The following is a 12500-nucleotide window of genomic DNA, read 5'->3' on the forward strand; positions in this document are numbered from 1 at the left end:
TCGTTCACCACAAGTAGGTCACAGGACAATTTTCTGCAACACTTCTGTGCCGCACCTCCACTATTTTCAAAGGGCTCTAGTTGAAGCTACGCGGTATCTAAGGATGTTTTTAGGGTTGTGGAAACAGATTAACAAAATTTATACATTATTAAGAGGAGAAACTCTTTAGGACCAGGCTAATCATCTCTGTGGCCTTGGAAAATAGTCGAGGTGAGAGCAAAGTGTTTCAGAATGCGGGCCACAGACCCCTAGATCTCGATTACCGTTTTCTTTACCTGCCAATTCCCAGCCCTGCGCAGCGGCTGAGACTGACTGGCAAGGGCCTGAAGCGAGGCAGCCTCGGCGGACCCCACGGCCTGGTGACGCGGATCTTGAAGTGGACGGGACAGGCAATTCATTCTCAAAGGTTTCGCCGCCTTATCTCGTCTGGTGTAAATGAGGGTTTTCAAGGGTGCTCTCATGATGCTAGTAGTAGTTTAACAGGCGTTTTGCACATCAATGAGGAAAACACGACTCCTTTTAATATGTTCTAGTGCAAAATGAAAGTTTTCACGTGTTCTTTCATGATTCTAGTGATGCTTTAACAGATATTCTGCACACCATTGCGAACAAACGTCCGTGAGCACCTGACTGATTATTTGCGTGACCTTTGAAAATTGTCATGATGGGAGTTCAAAGCGTTTCAAAATACGGATCCAGGAAATTGAAGCGCGTAATTCCGGGAACAGCAATGCAAAAATTGTGAAGGTGTTTCTGGCGGCGCTAAACACGACTCGTGAACACTAAAGCGCATTTCATTTTTACCGTTACTCTGTTTCTTCCGCCTCGCTAGCACCAGGTATCTGCCCTCTCTCCTCCTCCTCCTCCTCCTCCTCCTCCTCCTGCCCTGCCCACCACCCTCAAACAACTTAACGATGGTAATGATAAACACACTCACTCACACACGCAGTTTTCCACGAACACTCCTTTGTGCTTCTGCATATCACTAGAGGAGGTTCAAAGGAGGATTTAAATAACCACTTTTGTTTCTATTTACTACAAATCTCACATTAATATTAACATCATTGTCATTTTCCCAAAGCAAGGCAGCACGCGGATGACGATTCCTCACCACGGTGCAGAGAAATCAACGATGTGACAGAAAACGTAATATTTTTTAGGGCACACTCTACCAGACACGTGAACATTGTAGTATTTTCATTAAGTATCTAATTACGTAAGTATCACACACACACACACACACACACACACACACACACACACACACACACACACACCGACGGATGATTTATGATTCTTTTCCTTCACCACCTTAATCCTTAGTCATTTGTTTTAAGGATCATTCCGTCTTACACGTCCATCTCATTTGTTTTCCTCCAATATCAAATACCAAGTAAATTCAGAACAATATAATGAAAAGTACGAAGTCTCTCTCTCTCTCTCTCTCTCTCTCTCTCTCTCTCTCTCTCTCTCTCTCTCTCTCTCTCTCTCTCTCTCGTACCCCACAAGCCTATTTGTTTGACAAGTAAAGAAGCTAATAAAGTAAGCATGAATAAAAAAAAAAAAAAAAAAAAATAGAGGTGACGAAGGTGAAGACTGCCTCGTGTAGGCCTAATAGCTTCTTGTAGGTTCCCTTAATGTTCTCAGGCTCTTATTTTTACTACGCGCTATGCCTCTCTCTCTCTCTCTCTCTCTCTCTCTCTCTCTCTCTCTCTCTCTCTCTCTCTCTCTCTCTCTCTCTCACACACACTCACTCACACACACACACACACACATACACTAAAATTAGGCTTTTACGAGCACACAAGTTTCTGGCTATAATTTTCGGCCGTCAATGCGTGAAGGAAAGTGAAAGACCAACAAGTTGTCATAAGTTAATAGGTAAGTTGGGGTCGTGACACAAGAGAGAGAAAAAAAAAGAAAAAAGAAGAAGAAGAAGAAGAAGAAGAAGAAGAAGAAGAAGAAGAAGAAGAAGATGAAGAAGAAGCTAAACATGATCATTTATAACTAATACAAGAAAAGTTTGTCATAAAAATATAAGGAAGAAAATTACAAGAGTCGTAGCAAGAGAGAGAGAGAGAGAGAGAGAGAGAGAGAGAGAGAGAGAGAGAGAGAGAGAGAGAGAGAGAGAGAGTGACTCTCCTAAATTTAAGAAAGTCGGTCAGAGTAAAATTAATGGAATCCCAAAACTACAAATATAAAAGGGAAGGAGAAGGAAGAAAACGAGAAAGCGACGAACACACATTAAATCAAAGAAAACGTGGCGACATGACAAAATAAGACGAGATGAAAGCACAACAAGAATATAAGGGGAAAATAAACAAGCGCGTGAATATAAATGAAACGCGCGATAATAGAAGAGGAAACGGAAAACGAGACAGTAAATTCAGTTCGTTTTTGAGAGAGAGAGAGAGAGAGAGAGAGAGAGAGAGAGAGAGAGAGAGAGAGAGAGAGAGAGAGAGAGAGAGAGAGAGAGAGAGAGAGAGAGCGTTCACATATATCTCAACCAGTACCAGGAATAAAGTTAGTCGCTGCCAAACTAATCACACACGAACACACGCACACACGCCAAAACGTACACACACACACACACACACACACACACACACACACACACACACACACACACACACACACACATGGAGATGAACACTTTGTGTGTGTACGTGTGTTTGTTTGTGTTTATGTATGTATGTATGTACAATGAGGGGAGAAGGACTTTGATGAATACAAAGCACCAGCAGTGTAAGGAGGCTGTGTGTGTGTGTGTGTGTGTGTGTGTGTGTGTGTGTGTGTGTGTGTGTGTGTGTGTGTAGACAAATAACGTCATTTTGTCTTCTCTTGGCGCAATACAGCGACAAATTCCTTTTTTCTTATAATGAGGGAAGTTCATAGCCCAGTAAAAGGAGGAGGAGGAGGAGGAGGAGGAGGAGGAGGAGGAGGAGGAGGAGGAGGAGGAAGAGGAGGAGGAGGAAGAGGAAGAAGAAGAAGAAGAAGAAGAAGAAGAAGAAGAAGAAGAAGAAGAAGAAGAAGAAGAAGAAGAAGAAGAAGAAGAAGAAGAAGAAGAAGAAGATATAGAAGAAAACAACAACATTAACAAAACATACGAGAGAGAGAGAGAGAGAGAGAGAGAGAGAGAGAGAGAGAGAGAGAGAGAGAGAGAGAGAGAGAGAGAGAGAGAGAGAGAGAGAGAGAGAGAGAGAGATAACAACCTTAACCTCCTACTTATTATTATTATTATTATTATTATTATTATTATTATTATTATTATTATTATCATCATCATTATTTACTTCAGACAAACAGGTAAGTACGATTAGCTTACAGTGTTTGTCAATAATAGTTTCCCTTTCATAATCTCCCTTGTTTTTGATGTGTGCTCAATACCAGCAAAGAGAGAGAGAGAGAGAGAGAGAGAGAGAGAGAGAGAGAGAGAGAGAGAGAGAGAGAGAGAGAGAGAGAGAGAGAGAGAGAGAGAATTACCCTAACTACGTCATTATATCAACCTCTGCTTGTAAACACTCCCCGCAAGATGCATACGAAGAGACACGTTTAGAGAAAATGGGGAAGGAGGCCGCGGTGCTCAGAAGGAAGACAAACAGCGGAGAGGCGTTGATGTTATTTCGTGGGGTGCAGCGGCGTGCTCATCGCGGGGAAAGTGTCAACAGCTGAGCGGCGCCTCGAGACTCCTGACGCAGAAAATCTCGTCCCCTCAACATTCCATTACCGCGGAGCTGCATCAAGGTTAGCGGGGGAGAGAGAGAGAGAGAGAGAGAGAGAGAGAGAGAGAGAGAGAGAGAGAGAGAGAGAGAGAGAGAGAGAGAGAGAGAGAGAGAGAGAGAGCGCTGCATCTTCCCACAAGCCGGGACAATGTAGCCTAGTGGTCGTGTTTGATAAAATGCACGTCTGGAGGGATTTGGGGTAGTGAAGCTGTGATGGTGATAGAGGAGGCGCCTGATGGTGAATGAGAAGCTTCACACGGCCGGTGATGCATGGGCGAGCACTACGAGGCTCACACTCACGATACTCAGCGGGAGCGACGCCCCCTGGCAGGCTGGCACACACGGATGGCCGGCCATTTCTCTCGCCATCCCTTACGCGGGGAATAAATTAAGTTGATGTACCGCCGCGCACGTGACAGCCAGCACTCAGCATTGTCGCCTGGGAATGTCTGTGCGTCACGGTGAGAAATCAGCTTCACGGGAAATGCATCACTGACGTAAAGGTTCATGTCGGGATTATTTGTGAGGGAACAGCCGCTCAGTGTCTGGTGCAAAGCTCACCTTAGGGCCGGTTCAGACTGGTCGGTCTCCCTACTTGCAATCATGACATCAGTGACATATGTGCTCGTGTATTACGAGTATGAGTCACAGTCCTGTATTTTGAAACAATGGCCTCTCATAACTATTTTCAAAGGCCACAGAAATGATTAGTTGGGTTTTCATGGATGTTTTTCTCACTTATATAATATAGAATTCTCCTTAAACTTTTATTAGAATCGTGGAAACTGCCTCCAAAATTCCAATAACTTCTAGTAAAGTCTGTTTTAAGTGCTTGAGATAAGATGCCGTAAAGTTTGAGACAAGATCATTTGTTGTTTGATAATCCAGTCCTGGGTCCGTTTGTGGGGACGAATGAACGGAGTGAGTTTGGTTATTGATCTTTTGCGGGCTTCACGAGTGCAGTGTTGCTTATGTTTTCCTTTTTTTTGTATACGAAAATAAATCACTCATATCAATATTTTCCAAGTCCATTCACAAAATTAGTCAAACCAACGTTCATGCTGTCTCTCCATTTTCCTGTCTCTCGTCACAATATATCTCTTATGTGTGTGTGTGTGTGTGTGTGTGTGTGTGTGTGTGTGTGTGTGTGTGTGTTGGCGCTTGACAGGAGCAAAGCCCCCAAGTACTGCAAAGGCGAGGTAACAGTGATGATGGCGGTGGTGGTGGTGGTAGTGGTGGCGGTGGGGAAGTAAGTGACGAGAAGGCTGGTGTCTGGTGTCGCCCCGGGGAGCAATTCGTCTCCTGCATCACCCTGCAAGGCGGCACCGGGACCCTGTAACCCTCATCTCACCCTGTCATTTGCTCCCCTTCACAGCACACACACCAACACTCAACTTATCAAACACTCAAGTAAAAACAGTAATCTTCAGCACCTTAACTGGCTCGAGACTGAAGCACTCGAACTTAATCCAAACGACACCGCGACGCAAAGGGTTAAAGATAGGATCCGCGTTAGTTCTCAAGAAGGCAGACACACACCAACACTCTCAACTTATTAAAAAGTGTAGTAAAAAAATAAATAAATGAATAAATAAAAAAAAAAAAACAATAATCTTCAATACTTTACGTGATTCGAGACTTAAGCACTCGAACATAATCCAAACGACATAGAGACATGAAAATCGCATTAATCCTCAAGACGGCAAACACACACACACACACACACACACACACACACCAACACTCAGAACTCGATCATTAACTGATGTAAAAAAAGAGTAAGCTTCAGTATTTTATCTGATTCGAAACTGGAACACTCGAACCTAATGCGACCGACACAAAGACGACACACACACATACAGGTTAAAGGATCCGCGCTCGTTCTCAAGCAGGCAGGTAAAGGACACGATACAGGAGCAGGATGCGTCTCTTGGCCTCCCGAGGGGGCGTAACAAAGGGGCTGCCGGTGCCTGGGGGTGGGTCGATTGGCGTCTGTTATCCCCGGGGACTGAGGCCACTCGTTATCAGCCTGTTCAGGTGAAGGGACTCGATTCCCCGGAGGCGCCACTGATTCCCAAACAGACCATAGGATTGTGTTCCTTAAAGTCGAGTTCTGAGTCTGAGGAGTAGTGACTTTCGCCCTTCCCACCTGCGAGGCTTGTTTGACAGGGCCGAGGGGGATTAGTGTGGCGATTAAAGTATAGGAAGGTAGTAATGGGAATATGAGAGAAAAGCTTTAATGAGAAGTGGGAAGGAAAAAAAAAGTGAAATTATTTAATGAAGGGCTGGTCCCTAGATGGTGCTGCTGTGAACTGATAAAGAGGATAAAACTATGAGGGAGTTTCAGCCTCACAGATGGCGCTGTTCTGAAGTGATGGAAGAAGAATAATGTAATATTGGAGGAGTTGCAGCCTCCTGGACGGCGATGCTGTGGTGGTGAAGAGAACAACAGTAAAGAGTTGCAACGTCTTCGGTAGTGCTGCTAAATTAAATAAAAGAGTATCTAAAAGTATACATATTAAAAAAGAAAAGAAAGAAATAAAAACAAAAATTAAGGTGAGGCGGGAAACAATAGTAAAATAAAAGTTGCAACGTCCTACGTGTGCGCTGTTGTGGAGCGAAAATAAAATAACGAAAAGTATGAACACACACACACACACACACACACACACACACACACACACACACACACACACACACACACACACACACACACACACACACACACACAAAAGAAAGGAAGAAAGAAAGAAAAAGAAAGAAAGAAAAAAGAAAGAAAGAAAAAAAAAGAAAGAAAAAGAAAGAGAGAGAAAGTTGAAGCGAAAACTGAGGTACGGCGAGGAGGAGGAGGAGGGGAGGACCGTCGCATGAGTATCGTAATTTTGTTCCGTTCATTTCCGCACAAATCCGAACCAGTCCTCTACCTGCAGCCTCCTTTACGCCGCGCCGCGCCGGTAATAACTATGTAATCAGCTCAAACAGTTTTATAGTCTCGAAACGTGAACGAAATTTTTGAATAATTACGTTATTAGGCTTCAAAACCGTGTGCATTTTTCATCGCTGATCACTTTTCTCTTTCTGCCGCGAAGGGCGAGGCGAGGGATATGTTCAGCTGTCAGCAACGCAATGACCTCAACATGGCCACCTACAGGCTCTAGTGGGAGTCTTTGGGCTTTTCAAGGGTGTTTTCATGATTCTGTGGATAGGTTAACAATGGTATGCTCCACCTATGAGAAAAATACCATTGAGAATTTCACGAGTCATCTCTGTGGCGTTTGAAGACAGTCCTTATGAGAGCCCAAGGCGTCTCAGTACCCAGGTCCTGATGCTTCCCTTAAACAAAGCCGACTTTAGCAGTTTCCGATGTTTAATTACTTTCTAGATCACCAGCATTGTCATCATGATCAAGAGCTTCTAAATGAGTTTACCACAGAACAAAAGTCTGCCTCAACCTTTTCCATTCATGCATGTTTACTGTTATTCATCCCAGGCCACCCCAACAAAACTTGTCATTTCATCTTTCCATAGACTTTTCTGCCTGCTCCACCTTAACGTTCAGATTATCAGCATGATCCCACACACACACACACACACACACACACACACACACACACACACGTACTTACCTCAAACTTTCCTTTCTAACACCAAAGAGAGAGAGAGAGAGAGAGAGAGAGAGAGAGAGAGAGAGAGAGAGAGAGAGAGAGAGAGAGAGAGAGAGAGAGAGAGAGAGAGAGAGAGAGAGAGAGAGAGAGAGAGAGAGAGAGAGAGAGAGAGAGAGAGAGAGAGAACTAATGACCAACTAAGCAATACCACTAAAAAAAAAAAAAAAAAAAAAAAAAAAACAGGAAAACGTTGCCTCTCCCTCTAAGAAACCGCAGTGAGCCAGAGACTCGAACCCACAACCTTCACCCGACGAGTCAAACACACCACAGCGCCACACCCTCACGTACCTGAAATCCTTGTCGAACCTCTGGATGTGTATCTTCTCGGCTGTCTTGTTTTGGAAGCACGACTCTCCGGACACGCCCTGCTTCTTGTTCATGGAGCCCTGGCCAGCCATCACGTGCTGCTCGTGAAGGGTGGACAGCAGGTCACCGTCGCCGGCAAATCTGACCTCCTGCTGCTGCAACACACTCTGCGGGGGAGAAGGAGCAAGGTCAATATAGAGTTGGATAAAAAAAAAAATAAATAAATAAAATAAAATAAAATAAATAAATAAATAAATAAATAAATAAATAAATAAATAAAAAATGTTGCTATGAAGGTAAGTAAATGAAAGAGGATTAGTGTACAGCTGAAGGAGGAGGATCAGTATAAGAAGAAGGGTTTGTGCGAAGCTGAAGAAGAAAGAGGAGAGAATCTATGTAGAGTTGAATTAGAAAAAAAGGGTTGCTATGGAGTTCACTAGATGAAGGAGGATTACAGAACTAAAAAAGGGTAAGCAGGATCATTAAAGGAAGGACAGTTAGCACGAAGCAGAAGGACGAGTATAAAGGTGAAGGAGATAAAGTTACTACAGAGTGAAGTAAGAGGAAGGTTAATGAAGAACTGAAGAAAAAGGAGGATAACTAAAGGGTTGGAGGAGGGTTACCCTTGAGTTAAGCAGGAAGATTAGTAAGAAACTCAAAAAGAAAAAAAGGAGGATCAATATAAAGTTGCATTAAAAGAAGGAAACTTGGTATAAAGTTAAAATAAAGGAAGTATAGAGTGCAGAGTTGGAGGAGGAGGAGGAGGAGGAGGAATACGAAGGAAAGCCAAACAACAACAGACCTTTTGGTCCTTGCAAGGCTGTTTGGTAACTACTTCTAACTAACTACAGGGAAGAGAGACAGGACAGCACAGCAGAAGGCTCCTCCCCACCCACCACTCCCTCCAGCCTGCACTGGTATGGAAATAGTTGGGAAAAAGTACCATGCAGTATGGAAAAACTGACATGGAATTTTCATAGGAAAGGATGAAAGGAAGTTCTAGTATTCATCCTACGGTGAACTCTATACGCCTATCTGAAAGTTAATACAACTTATAATAAAACTGGTGTCTGTAAAATAAGAGTTTATTAGTGAATTTAGTAATTATTCGGACAAGAAGAGAGCTTGCTGGGGATTTGCCTTTAGAGTTTAGATATTTGTCTATCTTATTTTTGAATGATTCAATAGTATTACTGTTCACAATTTCTGCAGGAAGTTTTTTCCATATATTTACTATACGATTAAAGAAAAAAATGTTTGCCCACGTGGGAGGAGGAGGAGGAGGAGGAGGAGGAGGAGGAGGAGGAGGAGGAGGAGGAGGAGGAGGAGGAGGAGGAGGAGGAGGATCAGTAAAGAGTTATTAAAGAAAGAGAAAGGCTAGTACTGAATTCATTTAAAGTTTTAATAACGAAAGGAAGAAAGGGAGAGGAGACAGCCTTCCCTTTTGTTGTGATGAAGGAGAAGGGTAATAACTGGTAGATAGTTAAAAAAAAGTGAAGGAAAGGGAAAGCAGGAGAAAGATGAAAAAAAAAAGTAAAGAAAAGTGAAGGAAAAAGCCGGCATTTATTGTTCTCTCCTAATTACTGACCACGAGGGCTTTGTTTGTCACCATTGTTATGTCCCTTATACCACATCTTTCTTAAAAAAAAAAAAAGGGAAGGAAAGATAAGGAAAAAAAAAAAAGACAGGCTAAAAGAAGAGATGATTAGGGAAACAGAGGGAGAGAGAAGGAAACAGAAGGGTAGGAAGAGTAAAAAAAGAAAAGAAGGAAAGTTAAAAAATGATAATGAAGAAACAAAACACCAAACACATCCTTAATAACCAGAGAGAGAGAGAGAGAGAGAGAGAGAGAGAGAGAGAGAGAGAGAGAGAGAGAGAGAGAGAGAGAGAGAGAGAGAGAGTGGGGGGGGGGTCACCGGGCGCTTCATCACTCACAGACAGGAGAGGAATGAGGAAGGGAAAACCAGGACGACCAAATCACCCCTTCTTTCTTTATTTTTGGTGAAAAGAGACAAAGAGGAAAAGGAGGAAAAAAGGAAAGATGGAATGAGGAAAGAGAGAAGATGCCGAAGCAGATGTAAGCAATAAAGGTGATGGAAGGCAGGTGAGAGAGAGAGAGAGAGAGAGAGAGAGAGAGAGAGAGAGAGAGAGAGAGAGAGAGAGAGAGAGAGAGAGAGAGAGAGAGAGAGAGAGAGAGAGAGAGAGAGAGAGTCATAATAAATAAATGAATCAATAAATATAACACAGAAACAGGATAATTGCGGGAAAGACTGACAAATGGGATTAATAAAAGGAATATTATGGAGCAGAAAGGGAAGATTATACACATACTCTCTCTCTCTCTCTCTCTCTCTCTCTCTCTCTCTCTCTCTCTCTCTCTCTCTCTCAGTGTGGTTCGCTGACTCGTCCCGCGTCATATTATTTTGTTGAAAGGATTCATTTTTTGACACCATTTATTTCCTCTTTCTCTTCCTTCTCCTCTCCTTTCTCCTTTTTCAAATCTTTTAACGTTTCTGTTCGTTATTATTTTCCTCTCTTTTATTTTCTTACTGTTCCTCGTCCTCCTCCTCTTCTCTTCTTTTTCTTCTTTTTCCTCCACTCCTTCCTTCCTTTTCTTCTTCTTTTTCTTCTTTCTTCTTTCTCTTCCTCCTCTTCCATCTCCTCTTTTTCTTTCTTCCTCTTCGTCTTTCACCTCTTTTCTACTTTTTTCTCCCCCTCTACATTTTATGGATGTTGCTAATATGTTTCTTCTTGACTTTGCAAAACAGTCAGAGAGAGAGAGAGAGAGAGAGAGAGAGAGAGAGAGAGAGAGAGAGAGAGAGAGAGAGAGAGAGAGAGAGAGAGAGAGAGAGAGAATGTGTGTGTGTTTAAAGACTGTTTAATCTCATCTTCATGTAAATGGGGAGGCAGGAGGCAGACTGCGTGTTTTGTCTAAACTTTATACGTTTAAATCCCACACACTCCTCCTCCTCCTCCTCCTGCTTCTCCTGCTCACAAAGGGAAACACACAAAATTGGAGTTGTAATTTGTCTCTTTCGTCTTGTTTCTATTATTATGCAAATGTTAATATGCACCTCATTTTTTCCTTTCTGTCGGCGCGCATATTTAGACCGCCACGTGCTCTCACTCCTCAACACACACACACACACACACACACACACACACACACACACACACACCAGGGAGCTCGCAGTGAACACAAAGCATCAAATATAAACCAGCAACATGAAGTCCTTTTTTGGAGTAAATAAAGTTAGATTTGATCAGGTTAGGTTAGATTTGGTAATCCTACTATATTTAACCTGCTTACTTATCCTGACCTAATTCCTTCTGCATTTTGGATGGGCAAAGTTTGATAAGCTAATTAGGATAATGTAATTTCATCAAATCGAACGTAACTTAACCATACCTTACTTAAGCTAATCTAATCTAACTTAACTTGGGGTGACTTTACATAACCTACCAGTCTAATTTTACCTAACCTAATTTTCGCTTATTTAACCTAACCTAGTCTAGCTTTACTTAACTCAACCTAGTTTAACTTTAACCTTGTCTTACTTTACTCAATCAAAACCAAACATAACCTAATCCGCCTCAAAAACAGACGCGGTGGTTGATCTTCATATGACAGGGTGCTGGAGACAAGGAAAGCAACTAAGAAAACCACGCCAGGGTGAGGAGCTGCAGGGTGCATGTCTGTAGCTACGGTACGCTTCCACGAGGACTTTCAGGCCTCGAATGGCTTAGAACCAAATTCTGAAACACCTCCACAACATTCAAAAAGCTCTAGTCGTAGTTACACAGGTTTATAAAGATGCTACTATGGTTCTAGTGACACATTAACAAGATTTCTATATTATGAACAGGAGAGACACCCTTGCGAACCCGGTTAATCTCTCTGGCCTTTGAAAACAGTCGTGATGAGAGAGCAAAGGGTTTCTGAATATTGCAGGCTTCACAGTGGGTGAAATTACTCCCATGCTCACCTGCACCTCTACGCCGTGTCAAGCGAGGTGAGAGAGCGCGGGGAGGTGTGAAGGTAAACAAGTAAACTGGTAAACTGGTAAAGAGGTAAACTGCACGCTTCTTGCTACCTCCGTTTTCTGTGTTCTTCTCACACAGATAAGGACTTCTTTATGTCTCGCTGAGTGGATGCTAGAGGGTTGGGTTAGGTTAGGTTGGGCTAGGTTAGTTAAGGCTACTTTAGGTTAGGTTAGGCTGCTTGTAATATGGGTTTGTATTGGTCTCTCTCTCTCTCTCTCTCTCTCTCTCTCTCTCTCTCTCTCTCTCTCTCTCTCTCTCTCTCTCTCTCTCTCTCTCAGTTGCTGCAGTGAATTATGCAACAATAAAAGTTTGGAATTAAGAGGGATTTATCCATTAACTTTCTGAAAAAAAAATAAAAGGTTGAGAGAGAGAGAGAGAGAGAGAGAGAGAGAGAGAGAGAGAGAGAGAGAGAGAGAGAGAGAGAGAGAGAGAGAGAGAGAGAGAGAGAGAGAGAAACAGAGAGTTATTTAGATCTCTTATTATCTGCGATGGTCAGAAGCCTGGCTGGGGAGATCACAGGACGCCCCCATATCACGTTCGTGGTTGTCATGGTAACACTCCTGCTCCCTTAATCTCCTCTCCCTCCTACGTACACTGTACTTCCCAAACTTCCCCTTATTCCTAAACGCTTGGGTGCATTACTTGATCAGCTTCCCTTCCACCCATGCTCTCCTCGCCACTACAAGCTGAGGTGCATTAAACCACACTCTCAAACCTTTGTAAGTCTTATTTCAATGAGTTTTAACAGGCTTCAGGGGAAGTT

The 12500-nt window shown here is 42.9% G+C and overlaps 1 protein-coding gene across 1 annotated transcript in view; it reads right to left on the reverse strand.

Annotated features, from left to right (window-relative positions):
• LOC135103668 (cGMP-dependent protein kinase, isozyme 1-like) overlaps positions 1 to 12500 on the reverse strand; it is a 126409-nt gene that overhangs the window by 50505 nt on the left and 63404 nt on the right. Inside the window, exon 2 of the mRNA XM_064010231.1 lies at positions 7676 to 7860. Coding sequence (XP_063866301.1) covers positions 7676 to 7860 — 185 coding nt within the window. The remainder of the gene's footprint in view (positions 1 to 7675; positions 7861 to 12500) is intronic.

The sequence above is a fragment of the Scylla paramamosain genome, chromosome 9 (genome assembly GCF_035594125.1).
Source record: "Scylla paramamosain isolate STU-SP2022 chromosome 9, ASM3559412v1, whole genome shotgun sequence".
In the NCBI taxonomy this organism is placed as follows: domain Eukaryota; kingdom Metazoa; phylum Arthropoda; class Malacostraca; order Decapoda; family Portunidae; genus Scylla; species Scylla paramamosain.